The sequence below is a fragment of the Aotus nancymaae genome, unplaced genomic scaffold (assembly GCF_030222135.1).
Source record: "Aotus nancymaae isolate 86718 unplaced genomic scaffold, 86718_ANA_hifiasm-v0.15.2.pri h1tg000033l, whole genome shotgun sequence".
Classification (NCBI taxonomy): Eukaryota; Metazoa; Chordata; class Mammalia; order Primates; family Aotidae; genus Aotus; species Aotus nancymaae.
The window spans coordinates 21,721,242-21,738,908 of NW_026988447.1; the positions used below are offsets into that span (position 1 = coordinate 21,721,242).

At 40.0% G+C, this 17,667-nt stretch overlaps 1 protein-coding gene across 10 annotated transcripts in view; it reads left to right on the plus strand.

The window, feature by feature from the left end:
• ZNF827 (zinc finger protein 827) overlaps nt 1-17,667 on the plus strand; it is a 177,431-nt gene that overhangs the window by 142,586 nt on the left and 17,178 nt on the right. For all 10 annotated transcript variants that reach the window (XM_012453999.2, XM_012454000.2, XM_012454002.2 and 7 more), the window contains exons 9-10: nt 12,919-13,056; nt 16,443-16,614. In XM_012453999.2, the coding sequence (XP_012309422.2) occupies nt 12,919-13,056; nt 16,443-16,614 (310 nt within the window). The remainder of the gene's footprint in view (nt 1-12,918; nt 13,057-16,442; nt 16,615-17,667) is intronic.

Consider the following 17,667-nt stretch of genomic DNA (forward strand, 5'->3'; position numbering starts at 1 on the left):
ATCCCAGCACTTTGGGGAGGCCAAGACAGACAGATTGCTTGAACCCAGGAGTTCAAGATGGCAGTGAGCTATGACCATGCCACTGCACCACTCCAGCCTGGGTGACAAAGTGAGACCCTGTCTTAAAAAGTAAAAAATAAAAAAACTATGTGTGTGTGTATATATATATATATATATATATATATATATATATATATATATTCCTAGGCTGTTGAATATATATATTTCTGGTTTGTGGGCCAAAAGTCCGTTTCTTACTCTTTCTCAATTCTGAAATGATAAATAGAAGTGATTTCGATTTTTCATTTATTTATATTGACAGTAGTAATGCCCTTTCTTTTTTTTTTTCTTATGACAACTGAAAGCAAAAGGATGCCCTAACTTTCATATACAAATTCAGTAGTTCAAACTCTTTGTCAATAGGATATGCATTTGGAGTAGGAGTCAATTTGCATCAGACCCTTTACACTGTTAACTCCATTCCATTCTTCAACAGGAACGTTTTGTTCAAAGAAGCTAATGAAGTTGTATTTTGATCTGAGACCATGAAATGCAATGGCACTTGCCACCTAGGAAAGAGAAACATTTTACACATGATATTGGCCTTCTTAGCACCAGGTCCAAAACGAGGTCACCATCTCATAGAAATCTTCAGGCCAGAAGCTCAGCCTCAAGACTCTCAGCCTTTTTCTACTTTGTCACAGAAAGTAGAGGTTTTTGCCAAGAGGAATAACACACCCCGTGGACACGGCTAGAGTTTCGTGCAGTATAAGGAAAGCTGTAGAGTACATATGCTTCCTAGTTGGGCATTCCGGGCTTAATCCTGGCTCTCCCTCTTACCAGCTATGTAAGAAAAAGCTGATTTCTTAATCAATTCTGAGCCTTATTTGTCTCATCTATAAAATAAGGTAATAATGAGACCAACCTTAATCTTTTGTTAAGAGGATTAAATGAAATTATGTAAGTAAAACCTGTAGCCTTAGTGCAGTGCCCAGAGTAAAATAAGTGCTAAATAAATCTTAGCTATTCATATGTGTAATTCCTCTTTCAGCTATACCTAAATACAAAGTTTTCTCAATTATTAAAGTATGCATCTGTTCAAATTATTAAGAATGATACAGTAGTTATGGCCTATTTCACTTATCTAAAAAATAAAATATTTGCCAACTGTGCTATTTATTATTACTGGTAACTAATTTTCAGAGCTGCCAATCATTATGGCATACGTTCATAGGAAAATGCTAATAATCTTTTTCCTCCTCTCCTAGCAAAGTAATATGATCTAAATGTTTTATGTCCGACCATTTCAATTTATACATTAAAATCCTCACCCCTAAAGTGATGCTATTTAGAAGGTGGAGCCTTTGGGAAGGGCTTAGATCTTGGGAGTGGAGCCCTCATGACTAGGATTAGTAGCCCCTATAAAGGAGGCTCTTATTAAAGACCCCTTGCCTCTTCTGCCATCTGAGGGTAGAGTGGGAAGACAGCTGTCTATGAGAAAGCAGGGCCTCCCCAGACACTGAATCTGCCAGTGCCTTGATCTTGGACTTCTCAGCCTCCAGAACTGTGAGAAAAACATTTCTGTGGTTTATAACTCACCTAGTGTTTTGTTATATAGCAGGCTGAACTAAGACACAAAGCATTTCCCAATCCTATGTCTGTGATTCCCCACCAGAGGAAAAATGATTACATAAACCAACAAACGGAAACCCTCACCATATAAAAACATATAACCCTGCCTAGTCAAATAGGTAGAATTTCTGGATCAAGGAGAAAAATTATTTGTGACCACTGTTGCCTTAAAACTTTAAATCTGCCATTAACTAACAAAAATGTTATAATGTGCTAAAACCCAAGGTCAGGAGAAAGGCAAAGCAGAATAGTTATATTTTCTATTAATACAGAATTCAATAGGTTAGGAGAAGAGAAAGGAAGACTGAAAATTTGAAACTGGATGTAGTCACACAAGAATATTGCAGTGTCTGGGAGCTGATAAGGGCTTTAAGGAAATTTAGAAATCTTTAAAGGAATGGTTGATATGATCAAGGCTTGTCCATAAGAAAAGAAGACTAGAATAATTGAGAATACCAGTGGATTCCGATCTTAGTGAAGAGAACTGCAGAATCCCTAGAGGCTTACTTGAATAATATTTGGAAATGACTGTGACTTGAATTTTAAGAAGAAATATATTTAATATTTTAAAGACTCTATAGGTATGACTCTGTTAGCACATTGCATAATTTCAGGAGTAAATTAATATTAATATTTTAGTATTTTAGAAAGTCTGGATTTACTTTCTAAATTCAGAGTATTTCTAGAATATCAGAGTATTTTAGGATCATTAAATTTTTAATTATAGTGGTCTACTCTTTTCATTTAGTTTATCCCTTTTCCTCACTTATTAAGTACATATTAATATATATTGAGAACCTAGTTCAACAAAAAACAAGGGAAAAGAGGAAGTTATTTTATTTGCCCAAACAATGATAATGTTTTTCCTCAAGGTGTTCTCATATGTTCCCATATTTTACAGTAAATTATAGAAGATAACTTCGGGATTTAAAGATTTACTATCACCTAATACAGTCTTTAGGTAGCTCTGCACTTGAATGCCTGCTATTTTTCTTCTCTGGGAAAAGTTGAAAGAAAAGACTATAAAGGTCTCATTCTGGAGCAAGTGAAAGCTGACCTGAAATAAGTTTTATAATTAAAATTTACATAATTGGTGCTCAGATTTTTCATACCCAGCAGCTCACCAGATGTAAAGACATAGGAAGAGGCCAAAGAGGAGTTGGGTAATAGAAATGAGGCAGAGCCTCCAAATTCCACCATTCTGTCTCCAGGCAGGCCCTGGGGGAAGCATTTGGGTTGCCTCAATAAAGCTCTCTTTAGATTTATGTGATCGTGGATGCTTCTTCTTTATGGTTGGTGAATTTACAGCGGAACAAATCGAGATTGTAACAGACAGAAGATCTGTCTCTGGTGAAATAAATTAGAACCATTAGATTTTCCTCTATGGTCTTGTAATGTAATGTAATAAATGGTTGAGAGTATGGGCTTTGTAGTCAGACAGCTTTAGGTTTGGGAAAGGCTATCACTTTCCTGCTAGGTGACCTTGACTTCAACCACCCTGAGCCTGGTACTGTTTTTGTGTTTTGTTTTGTTTTGTTTTGTAAAATAGGAATGGTAATAATAGCGTCTAATACATAGTGCTGCTATAAGGTTAAATATTAATATATGTGTAAAATGCATCATATAGTGACTAATGCAATGGTCAGTCCTCCATAAATATAAGCTATTGTTTTAACTTTGTATTGTCTCCTTAATATGTTTTTAACAAATTCTGATTTTGCATAATGGAGATAAACTGCCAAAATTGGATGAAACTATTTATACACTTTAAGTCTTTATCTGTTGGAATCATGTTCAGCTTAACCACAGAGACTTAACCAATTATGGATCTGTTTTTCTCCCATAATAAAGAATTCGGAAATAGGCAATATAAGGCTGGTATAGCTGTTTGAAGGAGACAGCGAGGACACACCGTTTACTTTTCTGCTCCCCTACCCTCATCAATGGCTTTCATCTTCGTAATCAAAAGAGAGCTGTGGTACCTCTAGACAGCCAAGAAGCAAAAGCCCAGAGTGAAGGGCAAAAGTCGTTTTCTAAGACTGTCTTTTCCGGGGAGTGGAGGGATGTCAGAGAATCTCTTTGCAGGAACTTCCACCTGTATCTCATTGTCCAGAGCTATGTTTCATGAACAGCCTCTAATAGCAGTGGAAGCTGGTAAGGAAGGTATGTTTCTAACTGGGCACATTGCCACCTTGAAACAAAAAAAAAGCCACAAAGTTCTGTTGGACATTAAGTAAATAAACATCAGTTTCTACCACAAAGCCAAGCAAACTAACAAAAAAGACACAATTTTCAGGCCTGATTATTTTTCTAACAAAGATTTATAAATGTCCTCAATATTGGGACATTCTGAGGGCATTTGCTAAGACCTTAAATCCTGCCTATCATTAAGAAGAGAAGTCGTCACTGGTCTGTGTAATGGGGAAAATAATAACCAGATCCTTTAGACATGATTCTTGAATCAATATTGTCAGTTTGCTTCCATGTTGTAATATCAAATTAGGTTGCCATTCAGTACAACAGTCCGATCTTGGTGATGTGATTATATCATTTATTCAATAAGGTTTTATGGAGGATCCCACTGATCTTGGAAATATAAGTGTAGGGAAAACATAGAAGCAACATTCCAAATTTTCATACATGGATCTTGTAAAAGGTTAAGTTATATAGTTTTCTTTTTTAATAAATATTGTTATAATGGCAGGCATCAATTGGTCTAGATTCGGTGAGTGTCTACATTTGGAGGCTTAGAGAAGGTCCCTATGGTACTCAAGTTCTATGTAATTAGCCTCACTGGAATTAGGGGTACCTAGTTCTAGCCATTTCTGTTACCCGAGGAATCGAGATCCAGTTTTCTACTATTGAATTAAAATGACCTGCATAAAGAACCAGATATAGAAAACAGTTTTTTATGAGAGGATAAGTCAATGCGTAAGTATTTTTTAAGCTAACTGTTATCCAGCACTAAGCAAAAAAGAAAAAGTCACCCAGTTTTCCTGGGATGATTTTTCAGAAGCACCCGTTTACTAAGCAGTTGGCATTGATTTCTTATGGCTTAGAGGAGCAGGCAGACTGTGGGTCTATCTCTGCTCTCCCAGAGTCACTAGACAGATTACGTCGAGTAATTACTCAGGTTCTGTAGGCCTCAGTTTCCTTATATGTAAAACAGCAACTTTAAAAAAAAGATTGTTAGGATTCCTCCTTGATCTTGGGTTTGGGGCAGGATAGAGATTTAATTACCGTGGAAGCGATTACTTGCAAGTTGTGGGGTGCCCTGGGGTCGGAGAAGCCCTGGAATGTCAGGCTTCATTTTCATCCCCCTGAAAATGAAGGAGTTGGATTGGAAGTGGCAGAGTCCTCTACTTGATCTAATGTTCTGTCAAACAGAGTTTGAGAGAATTGCCACCTGAAGTCTACCAGATGGATTGAATTAATAAAAATTTTTGGAGATACGCTTGATGGGTTTCATCTTCCCAGGACCTGTGCGTGGACCCTCTGAAAGTAGTAATGCAAAACTCTACTTTGCTAAGTTTGTTAAGCATTAAAGTTTGAAATGAGTCCAAAGAAGATCAAGAGTGTTAACTGTTTTACATCTAGAATCTCCACCCAGTGTTGCTAACTGAGCACAGATTGACAAAAACTATTTCTTTTTTTTTTTTCTTTTTTCTTTTTTTTTGAGACAGAGTCTTACTCTGTCGCCAGGCTGGAGTGCAATGGCTTAGTCTTGGCTCACTGCAATCTTCGCCTCTCGAGTTCAAGCGATTCTTCCACCTCAGCCTCCTAAGTAGGTGGGAGTACAGGGTGTGTGCCACCATACCCAGGTAATTTTTGTATTTTTAGTAGAGACAGGGTTTCACTATGTTGGCCAGGCTGGTCTCGAACTCCTGACCTCATGATCCACACACCTCGGCTTCCCAAAGTGCTGGGATTACAGGCATGAGCCACCGTGCCTGGCCAACAAAAACTATTTCTAAATTCTTCTGTCTTAGCAGTTCATTGAAGTAACACCTTGGCCAGGAGAAAATCCTGTATTTTGGGAGAGTGTAATGGTCCTTAAAGGAGAAGTTGGTTACATCAAGACCTGCAGAGAGGTGGTCATAGGGAGCCTAGTAAGTCTGTTAGGAGTGGCATGAGCAACACTTCTGGCATCTTGTGCAGGGTCACTAGTAGTAAATGAAATGGTTGGACAGGTCACCAGTGCCAGCCACCTGCATTGTGGCTGCTGTTCCAGTACAGCTGTGACACTGCAAGATAGATCCTCTGAGCTGGAAATTCTAAAACGGTAGATGTTATCCTAAATTGAAATGACTCTGAAAAAATTAAAAAGGGATATAGAAGAGCTACAAGCACTGGAACAAAGGTATTAACCCCCAAAGAGTCATAAACCACACCTGGCTCTTAGCTTCACAAGCAGCCCTCAGAAGGTGGTAGCTTGTTTTAAGCAGAGGCCACGCAGAGCCCATGAAACCAAAGGACAGAGCCAGTAGGGATAGAGTCTGACCAGAAAGTTTCATGCCCTCTGCTTTCTGCCTGGAAAATGACCTGGTAGGTTTTAACCTATCCAGGAGTACAGAGGATTTCAGAATTTCAGTTTGAGGTATGCCTCAAAACATTCCAGCCTTGATGATGAAAGAAAGAAGTGATCAAAATACCATATGTCACAATGGAAAACCCAAGCGGCCCCAGAGCCTCTTCTTTAGTAACAAGATTTAGTTGATCTGAACAGTTATTTATGCATTGAGGTCATGTTTTGGCCAATCTTTGCTTATGGCTGTAGCCAAATAAAGCCTTCTGTCTTAGCATTTCTTTTACCAAAATCAGGTTGAGAGATGGTTCTTTGAGAGGACTGTTTTGTCAGGGAATACAGGGATCTTTTCACACAGTAAAACACACCAACAAAGCCAAACAATACACCAAACAATAGGGTCAAATGATGTTAAAATTGAAAGGAAGCAAACTAAGGTCCTGTCCTTTGTCCCTCTCAGTTTTTGAGGTTTTGCTTATTTGTTTGTTTAGTTTTACCAAAAATGCTCCCCAAATGGCAATGAAAAGCCCATGGTATTCTTCAGTAACACCATGTTTAAGTCAAAGAGGATTGGCTTTTAGGACTTCCCTATTTGATCTTCCTCTTGTTCCTTCTTTATTCTAAGTTTTGACATGTGACAGTTTCTAACATCTCTGTGCCTGGAAATAGTCTAGGCTTACACTTTTAAGAAGAGAAATGGAGAAAAATGCTAGTGTCTGTGGATTGTTGCTAAATCTGCACATGCCCATTTGTAACCAAGAGTACTTCAACTCAGAGCCAAAGAACAGGAAGAAAAAAAAAAATCCCTCCTTTGTTTGTAGACTTTGGCATTGACTTCATATGGCTTGGAGGAGCTTGAATGACATTGTGAGTCTGTCTCTGCTCTCCCAGAGTCACTAGCCAGGGATAATTACTTAGGTTCTCTTGGCCTCAGTTTCCTTATATAAAAAAACAGAAGACATTGAACAAGATGATCGTTAAGGTTCCTCCTTGAGCTAAGATTTGGGGCAGGAGAGAGACTTAGTTACTATGGAAACCATTGCCCAACCTGTGCAAGTTGTGGGGTCCTCTGGGGTAGGAGAGGTCCTGGAATATAATGTGTCATTTTTATCCTCCTGAAAATGAACAAATTGGATCTGAAGATAATTGAGTCCTCTACTTCATATAATGTTTTGTCAAGCAGATTTTGATAGAACTCCCTCCTGAATTTTACCAAATGGGTTTAATTAAGGAACATTTTTGGAAACATGCTGGATGGGTTTCATCATCCCAGGACCTATGCATGAAATGAGACATGTCCCCTTGGATCACTAGGTTATAAGAAGCATAGTTTGCCATGTTGTATTTTGGCCAACTAGTCCTCATCATTATGGATAACAGACCTCAGTTCGCCATTAACAGGAAGAGCTGAAAGCCTTGTTTTGGGATTGCTAGGATGGGATCGTTCTCCTTACACTGTGTTCCTATTTTTCTAGCTGTACTCTAAGGACAAAAGTGCTTAATCCTATACACCTATTTGCTGCATTTAAAACAAAAACAAAAACCTATATAAGGAAGAGGAAAAGCTCAAATGACATTCAAGGCAAACATCATAAGTGGAAAGTAGAGAGAAAACCATCTGATCACATAATACCAAGTAGCCAGGAATTTATGGAAGCAATTTATGGTTATCCCACAGATCAGAATATAAGAATGTGAAAAGAAATAAAATGCTTTATAAGAGACAAAATCCTGTGAGACTCTGTACAAAAAAAGAGGTTATCATTAGACAAGTATTTCTAAAAGAAATGAAGAAAATCTTAAGTATACATTCAAGCCACTTAAAATAATGAAACAAATATTAAGGGATATGGGAATCAAGATGAAGAAGAGCAAAAATTTAAAAATAGTACCCATACTCCAAGCTGTTTTGTGACTTTGGAACTAACTTAACAGTAGTTATTGATATGTGCACTTTTCTGCTACATGTATTATGCTTCATAAAAAGTTTTTTAAAAGGAAATTTCTGAATAATCTAAAAGAAGCTTTTAAAGTTTTTCTTCCCCAGCAGAAGAAGATAATTCAGATGGAAATGTGTTCAGATGGCTGTACACTTGTTGCTGTTGATAATAAATGTGTAGAATTCTTCACAGGATGGGCGGGGGTTGGGAATTAAAGCCTGTCAAAAGGTGGAACCTGATGTTCAAAGTTCTAAAACCAAGAGGAACCACAGGAGGGGCTTTAAGTTAAGAATGTTATAAGTAATAGAAAATCTAACTAGCAGTGGCTGAAACAAACAGAGACTTATTTTCCTCACAAAACAAGAAGTCCAGAAGTGGGTGGTTTCTGGCGTTCATTCAGCTACTGAGACATGCCATGGAGGACTGGATTAGTCAGTTCTTACAGTGCTATAAATACCTGAGACTAGGTAATTTATAAAGAAAAGGGGTTTAATTGGCTCACACTTCCATAAGCTCTATAGGAAGCATGATGCTGGCATCTGCTCGGCTTCTGGGGAGGCCTCAGGAAACTTTTGGTTATGGTGTAAGGTGAAGGGGAAGCAGGCACATGTTACATGGCCAGAGCAGTAGGAAGAGAGAAGGGGAAGGTGCTGCACACTTTTAAAAACTCAGAGCTCATGAGAACTCCACTCCCATGGTCCCATCACCTCCCACCAGGCCCCACCTCCAACACTGGGGATTACAATTTGACATGAGATTTGGGCAGAGACACAGATCTAAACCATATCAAGGACCCGTACTTTTCTCATCTTTCTCTTTCTCCATCCTTGGCAGTTGGCTTTTGTCCACATGCCTCATATTCAGAGTCCCGGCCATTTCCTCTGTGATCAAGGCTGGAAAAGAGAAGAGGGCCAATACCAGTCATATGTTTCATTTTATCAGAAAAGCAGAAGCCTTCTCAGGACTTTGGCACATGGCTGCCCCAGCTGCTTCCGTGGCTGGAGAAAGCCAGGGGTAAGGGAAGTTGAGAATGACTGTTGGGTTAACCGACAAACAGCAACTGCCAGAGTTTGTCATAAAGAAAATCATCTTGTAGCTTGATGCTGTTGGGAAGAGGTAAGAATTTAGAGCCTTTGGGAGTATAGCTCAGGCCTGCAAACGTTTCTACAAATAGAATCATAAAAGCAGTTAATGAATTTAGTTAAAACAGCAATTCGAAAGGCAGGTAGCCTGATTTTTCATTCTGAATTGGCCATAGGCCTTAATGAATGCTAATAAATTATTAGTCTTTCCCACTATAAAATAAGAATAATGTCTATTCTCTGCCTCACTTGAACCCTTTTATTCTGTCATTCACTTATTCAACAAATATATACTAAGCACCTCTTATGTAGCAGAGATTGTGTGAATGCTGAGGATACACGAATAAATAATGCAGAACCCTTTCCCCAGGGGAGGGAGGCCAGGGAACCTGTTGAATGAGCACTGCTTCATGTTGGATTGTGCGGGATGCCTTATATGCAGAAGATACGTGTGTGTATGTATACATATATGTGTGTGTACATATATGTGTGTGTACATATATGTGTGTGTACGTGTGTGTGTGTGTATATATATATATGGCTTATAGAAGCTATGTAAGCAAGTAATATAATAGGTAAAGTGGTACAACAGAAATATTCATGAAAGTGCCCTGGGACAGAGAAGGAAAATGTCTAACTCTGCCTTGAGAATTGGGCAGGGCTTCCCTGAAAAGATGAAATCTGAGATAGGGCTTGAAATTGAGTCTGAGTTTGTTGTACAGAAGTGGTTGGGGGGAGTAGCTTTTGGTGGAGAAACAGTTGATTCAAAAGCAATGACACTTAAAAGGGAATTGTTTCTTCCTGAAAAGTCAAGCAGTCTACTCTGCCAAGCATTCGGGTGGTGGGAGGTGGCCAGAGCCAGACCATGAAGGACCCAGAAGCCAGAAGTTTGGCCTTCGGGAGCCGTTGGCATACAGGACAAGACATGATGAGATTTGTGCCTCAGAAAGATCATTCTGGAATCTGTGAGGTGAGGAGGGGCTGTTGGAAGGGAGAGAGTCTGGGAGCAGAGAAGCTGTTTTGAAGGCTTTAGCCACAGTGTTGGTGAAAGATGGTGACACAGTTAAGGCAGCGAGGTCCAGAAAGATCTATGGAAGTGCAGCAGCTTCTGATGACTGATTGGATGTGTGGAAAGGGAGTCAGGGGAGGAGTCAAAAAAAGTTTCTAAAGTTTCTCACATGGCACTTGGGTGGCATCATTCACAGGAGATGTGGGAGAGTGTGGCATCTGCAGAGCCCCATCTCAGCTCCTAGAACAAGGAGCAGGCCTTTGCTTCAGGTCTTGTGTTTCCACAGTGATACTCCTCCCCCGACTGCCTCTCCTGCCGGGCCCCACCCAGCTGTGATTTCGAGGTCTTTTTCTGGGATAAGGCTCCAAATGGCCTGTGGTTGCCTCGTTCCTGTGTGCAAAATGAAATGGATGGCTGTAGCAAACGCAAAGGTGGGGTGGGGAGGGCAGCTATCCCTAGATGAGGCTTGGAGTTGGGTGCGGGCAGTGGCTGAGCGGTCATGGGTGCCCCGTGGCAGCTGCCTGCCTCACTGCGGCTCTGGGTGTTCATCCCACTCAGCTGCAGCACAACCTCGGTAGCTGTCATCGTTTTCCAAGCCAGTGGAGGCAATCAGACAGTTCATGATGCTTCAACTTCTCCAGTACATGACTGATACTTGAAGGAATTATTAAGATTCTTATTTATTTATAATTGCATCTGCTTGTTTGGCATTTGACCCCATTCATTCATTCTTGTTGTGAATGTATTAGGAGACCCTGTACGCTCTTGACTTCTCCTTATAATTGTTACTGTTACTGTTCTTTGAAGCACTGTTTTGAGTGTACACTTAAAAGAGGCTACTGATATACTGAAATTCACTGCACAGCTGAAATGCCCACTGCTTGAACTCAAGGACCGCCGTCTAAGAGTGGTTCTCGTCCTCATAAGTTCAACTGCCTTTTTTTTCCACTTCCTTTTCCCCCACATTTCTGCCCTCTTCCCCTTTAAAGGTTTCTACATTCGTACTTTCATTAGAGCAGCTCTTCTCCCTGAGGCCCCAAACACAGATAAATCAATTCATGTGCTTTATCAGTGTTGGGATTGCTGGCAGGTGCCTCACAGTGAACAGTATGGCAATTTCACCATCATCTCCTCTCCTCCCCTTTCCAGACATACATTCATACTTGTTTCTTCTTCTCTTAGATTACCCTATCTGACAAATCATTCAAATGAAAAATGATCCCATTGATTTGTCCACATAGAAGTTGAAGCTTGTATTTGGGAAGCAGTTTCGCAGTTCAACCAAATTGTGTGAAATAAAGTTCTTTCTTCTGATGTTATCTCTGACCCGTGTTGTGAGCATTTTCATCTGCTTGGATTATGAGACGTTCTTACCACCATTTAATTATCACCACTTGGTGTCCAGTGCTATAATGCAGTACTGTGCTTGAAGGAGATTTGCAATGATTCACTGAGGTGATAGACAAGATATTAACTTAGTGTATCCATTGTCTTGGTCTTCAAAGTGAGGGGAAAGGCCTATCAGTGGCCCATTCAAGTGTCCTTTTAGAAGTGTCTTCGTCCCTCTTTCTGGTGTTCTCTGTCACCCGTTTTATGACATTACCATAGAAGGAATATTTGTGTAAGTTGGTACAGTTCCACAAGAAGAAACATGGATCAGAAAATTAAAGGTAATCCTAGGGGTAAGAATGAGAAAATAAAAGCTCTTTAAGATGATTAGAGAATATATTAAAGTCCATTGATTTCGTTCACAACTATGAACTATGGGTAGATAATTTGTGACACTCACTGTTTTCCCTAATTTGAGACCTTTGGGGAAATTCTGGTTCATTCTTGCATTAGGGAATTTTCTGTGGCACAGTGTGTGGTAGTCATCACTAAGTCTACTTAACAGAGGTTCCTCATTAAGGATTTCGCACAAACTGGAATGAAGAGCAAAGCTTTCTTCTTAAAGAGAATGAAAGCATGTTTCCTTTCAAGGGACTGAACCATTTCTTTTTACCTCAGAATCTGAGATTTACAATTCTTTTTATGTATTTATTATTTTTTTTGGATACAGCATCTCACTGTGTCACCCAGGCTGGAGTGCAGTGGCACCATCTCAACTCACTGCAACCTCCACCTCCCAAGTTCAAGCAGTTCTCATGCCTCAGCCTCTGAAATACCTGGGGTTACAGGCACCCGCCTCCATGCCCAGCTAATCTTTGTATTTTTAGTAGAGATGGAATTTCAACATGTTGGCCAGGCTGGTCTCGAACTTCTGAGCTCAAGTGATCTTCCCGCCTTGGCCTCCCAAAGTGCTGGGATTACAGGTGTGAGCAACCACGCCCGGCCTACAATTCTTTATTTACTGTCTTGTGGCAAGAGCCTACATTTCTGGAATTTTAACAGGCAACTCAGGCAACTCATTTAACAAATATTTATTGAATATCTGCTGTACAGTGGGCACAGTGCTATCAACCTACTAGAGGGTTAGTTGGCTGGTCTTTAGTGATGAAAGAGAAAACATACTGATGATTTGACTGGAGTCGGAAACACTTGCCACTGCAGCTTTCAAGAATGGCCTTCTTAGAGACCGGAAGTGAGCAAGAAAATCAGTTGCAGAAACTAATTTGTAGTTAATAGCCACAATCTTCAGAGAGATGTCTTGGCTGAAATCCTGAATGTCGACTAACGTAAAATGTATTCTTGTTGCCTTATTTCTCATGATGCTTTGTTCTTTTGACCCAGAAACAGAAAAGATAGTCCTAGAGGCAGGAAATGGATTGCCATCCTGGAAATTCAATGACCAGCTTTTTCCCTGTGACGTGTGTGGGAAAGTGTTTGGCCGACAGCAGACATTGTCCCGACACCTCTCGCTGCACACAGGTGAGTGAGTGGGACCTGGGCTGTCAGCCCTCTGTCCTCCATCACCAACTTCTCTACTCCCCAGAAGCTGAGTTTCTCTAAGAGAGACGTTACAGGAAGTGCTGGGAATGTGTTTATCAGGACCTTTTCAAGCCATTTTGCCTGGCATGTTTAAGGAAGACCTTGGAAATGCTTTTTTATTTGTATTGAAAGGGCTCATTGAGTTCTGATGAGAAAATATACACGATTTAGGTTTATTCAGGTAAAATTCCTAAACTCTGTAGAGAATGTATTGATCTCATCTTGAGAGTGCAGGACGGGGACACACTCCATCTTACTGGTTTCATCTTATTGTGGTGGGTGGGAGCAGTGGGGGAAAAGGCACCTTGGTAGAGAAACAGCTTCTGCCTTTATTTACATATAATCGTGGAGAAATACAGTTGGTTCTGAAAGTTGGGAAAGGGAAGGCAACCAAGTTAACGAGGAGAAATAAATAGTAACTTAACCCACACAGCAAAAATAAGTGAAGACAAAAAGACGTAAGGTAAAATCAGTAGTAAACATAAAGCAAAATGGAAATACTAAAATCAAACATTTCCATTTTTTACATTGAAATCAGGTTTTTAAATAATCCAACTATATCTTATATACAGGGAACACAACAACCAAATGATAAAGAAAAGTTCAAAATAAAGATTTTGTACATCACACAAAATTTAAAAAGCAAGACAGGAAGTATTAATATGACAAGATTAATTTTGTCTTTTTATTTTTTCTTCTCAAGGCTGGAGTGCAGTGGCATGATCCTGGCTGACTGCAACCTCCATCTCCCTGGTTCAGGCAATCCTTCCGTTTTAGCTTTCTGAGTAGCTGGGACTACAGGTGCACGCTTCTACCATGCCTGGCTAATTTTTTAAGGAAGTTTTTTGTGGCCGGGCATGGTGGCTCACACCTGTAATCCCAGCACTTTGGGAGGCCAAGGCAGGTAGATTACCTGAGGTCAGGAGTTCGAGACCAGCCTGGCCAACGTGGTGAAACCCTGTCTCTACTAAAAATACAAAAATTAGTTGGGCATGATGGCGCAAGCTTTTAATCCCAGCTACTTGGTAGGTTGAGGCAGGAGAATCACTTGAACCCTGGAGGAGGAGGTTACAGTGAGCTGTGTTCGTGCCACTGCCCTTTAGCCTTGGTGACAAAGAGTGAAACTCAGTCTCAAAAAAAAAACAAAAAAAAGTTTTTCGTGGAAAAGAGGTTTCGCCATGCTGCCCAGGCTGGTGACTTTTTTTTCTTTTTATATTTTTAATATTTTTAATCTTAAATTCCACTAAAGGTAAAATTTAGTTGTATACTTAGCCACAAAGAAAACTTGAGGATGTTCCAGAAAATGGAGTTTCATAAGGTCACATTCTCTGAGCATACGTAAATGAAATTTTAAATAAGTAAGGATCAATAAAATGTCCTGCCTAATTGAACCAAAGAAAAGGGGAGAAAATAAAAATTCAAATAACAGATATCTAGAAGGAATGAAACAGAAAACATTTCTTAGGTAAACCTGGAGCCAGAGCTCTAGTCAGAGGAAAATTTATAGATTAAACGTTTTAATTAGAGAGAAAGACAAAAATAAAGGAATTTAACAGTCACCTTAAAGATTGGTAAAACAACAAAGTCTTGAAAAAAGATGGCCATAAAATAGATAAATCCTTTTAAGGCTGATTAAGAAAATGAAGCAAAAATACTCAAAGTTAAGAATGAAAAAGGAAGCCTAATCTTCAATTCGGAAGATGTTAAAGGATTATTGGAGAATAATGAAGCTCTAGGAAAAAAAAGCTGAACACTTAGATGACATAGCACATTTAAACAGAACGACTAAAATTGACCCAAAATGGGGAGGGAACTTGAATCAATCAGTTCCCAAAGGGATATTTGGAAAAATGATGAAGGACATACCGTTAATAAAGGCATCAGGTCCAAAAATTTTCCCTGGTGAGTTCTTTCTAACCTTTTGAGAAGAGGAAATTCCAATGTTATTAAACCTTTCCAAATGATAGAAGAAGATTTAAAAAGCTCCACAGTTTCACTTTATGGAGGATGCATAACCTTAATAACAAAACTTAACAACTCACTTATTCATACAAAAGCAAAACTTCTAAAGAAAGGACACATTATATATGCATGATAGGGCTCCTCCCCTGACCCTGCTGAGCCCAGAGGCCAGCCCTTCAAGATGTTGTGGACCACCTATAATAGTAATGGCCTTATATTTTGTAGAGAAGAAGTTTTTTCCATGCTTTTCTCTGTGAACTAAGGAAAACAGGTATTTTCTTTAAGCCAGGCTCAGTAATACCAAGTAAGCATTAAGGATAGAACACTGGAGTTGTTCTTTCTTTCATCTTCTGCTATTACCTTTATCTGTATGATGAAAGCAAAGCCTGCTCCTCTTAGTTTAATTTGCTTGATTAATCAAATGAATTCAGAATGCCACTCTGAAAATGATCCTGAAACATTTGTCAGTTTTATGAGAGGGTTTCCATTAGGAAATTAATTGAAATTATTTATGTAAAATGAAATTTCCAATTAAATTATTTCACACAGCATTTTTTCCCCCTTAATTTCATTAGTTTTTTTATTTCCTGGGTGACCCAGGCCAGGAGCTTAGGGAGAATGATGGGGCCTCTCTTACGCTGCAGTCCTGCAAATGCTGTGTTTCATTTCCCCACACTGCTCAGCACACACCCACCCACAACTGACACATGGGTGCATACACACACACTTGATCACTCACTCACACAATAAGATAAATATGGAGCTTATCTTATCTGGAAAAGGGGCTATGGGTGTCCAGAAAAAAAAAAAAAAAAGCAGATTATCTATTCTAGTTGCCCTGGGACTTTTTTTTTTTTTTTTTTTTTAAGAGGCAAGGTCTACGTCTTTCACCCAGGCTGGAGTGCAGTGGTATGATCATGACTCACTGTAACCTTGACCTCCTGGGCTCAAGCAATCCTCCCACCTCCTCCTCCCAAGTAGCCAGGACTCCAGGAGCATGCCACCACACCTGGCTAAGTTTTAAAAAAAATTTTGTAGAGATGGAGTCTCGCTGTGATGCCCAGGCTGGTCTCGAGCTCCTGTCCTTAAATAATCTCACCTCGGCCTCCCAGAGTGCTAGGATTACAGGTGTGAGCCACCGTGCCCAGTCGGAGATTTTCTTTTATATTTAGAAGTGCTAATACAGGAGTGACCTGCTGGGTAAAGACTTTTAGATTCTTACAATTCCAAGGCATTACCATGGTCTCCATTTGAAATATGACTTGAACCGTTCTTTCCTTGATACCTTCAACTGATTCTTGCATGGTGTTGGGACTTCCTTTTTTGAAAGCGATTTGGACTTTTTCCTGTTCCTTCACCTGCAGAGGAAAGAAAATACAAATGCCACTTGTGCCCCTATGCTGCTAAGTGCCGTGCAAATCTGAACCAGCACTTGACTGTCCATTCCGTGAAGCTGGTGAGTACAGACACTGAGGACATTGTCAGCGCCGTCACCTCTGAAGGCGGTGACGGGAAGAAGCATCCTTATTACTACAGGTGAGTTGCAGATGGAGCGTGCTAGTCTGCCTTTCTCAGACTCTTGGCTTCAACACTTTCTACCGTCTGCTGTGGACATACATCACCAAGCCATTTTTCTCAATCATAGCCTAGCCTTCATTTTAGTAATTTCTTTGCTTAGGTTGAGCCCTGCAGTTGCACAGACTCCTCTCTTGACTTGGGTGTCCCTGGTAGTATTAGTTGAAAGAGAAATGATTTTGGAGGTGGCTCTCTGGGGTGGAGCTTCAGACAGTGACTGGGCTGTGGGGATGTTGAATTTTTAGGTCTGTTCAGCTCAGAAGCTCCAACCTTTGTAACTGAGTGTGTTGCTGCTCCCTAAGAACTGTTTTTTAAAAAAAGCTGAGGAAATGTAAATCTGAGAACCCCAAAGAAATAGTCCAGAAGACGTTACATATTTCCCCTCCATTGTACATCCTTTAGTTCCTGGATTTTACGTTTCGTTTCTGTATTCGATCATGAATCAATATTGGTTTGGTAGCCATAAAACCCCCAAGTTTCAGGCTGTCTGTCAAATCTTGCCCTATCGATATGCCATACTGATTGGTGGAAACTTACTTTTGCAGGAAATGTCTCTAGCGATGGGTGGCTTCTATCAGAAGTTGTCCCAGACAAAGTAACCTCTTGCTTGGATTGCCATACAACAAACTGTATGTGCTTTCATTGCAACTAGGGAAGGTTTCCGGAGCCAGAGAGAGGCTCCTGGGCTGTGAGGTGCTCTCCAAGTTTATCAGTGGACCAGCACCACTAAATACCTTGGCAACACTACCCCGTGTCTCTTCGCCCAAAGGAAATCAGTTAGGTGATGTGCGGCATCTGGAATCCATAGTTTTTCATTAACTTTATGATTATTTAACATCATTATAAGACCTATGTGATTGTTACATGATGGCCCTTAGTCTCTTTGGCACACTGACTACTTTAGAGGCAATCCAGAAAGCAGAAGGCTTTTCTAATGCAAAACCTTTTGGTGGAGAGACAAATGTTTTAAAAATTCCAGTTTTCTTGAGGGTACTGTGTATAAATGGGCAGCCC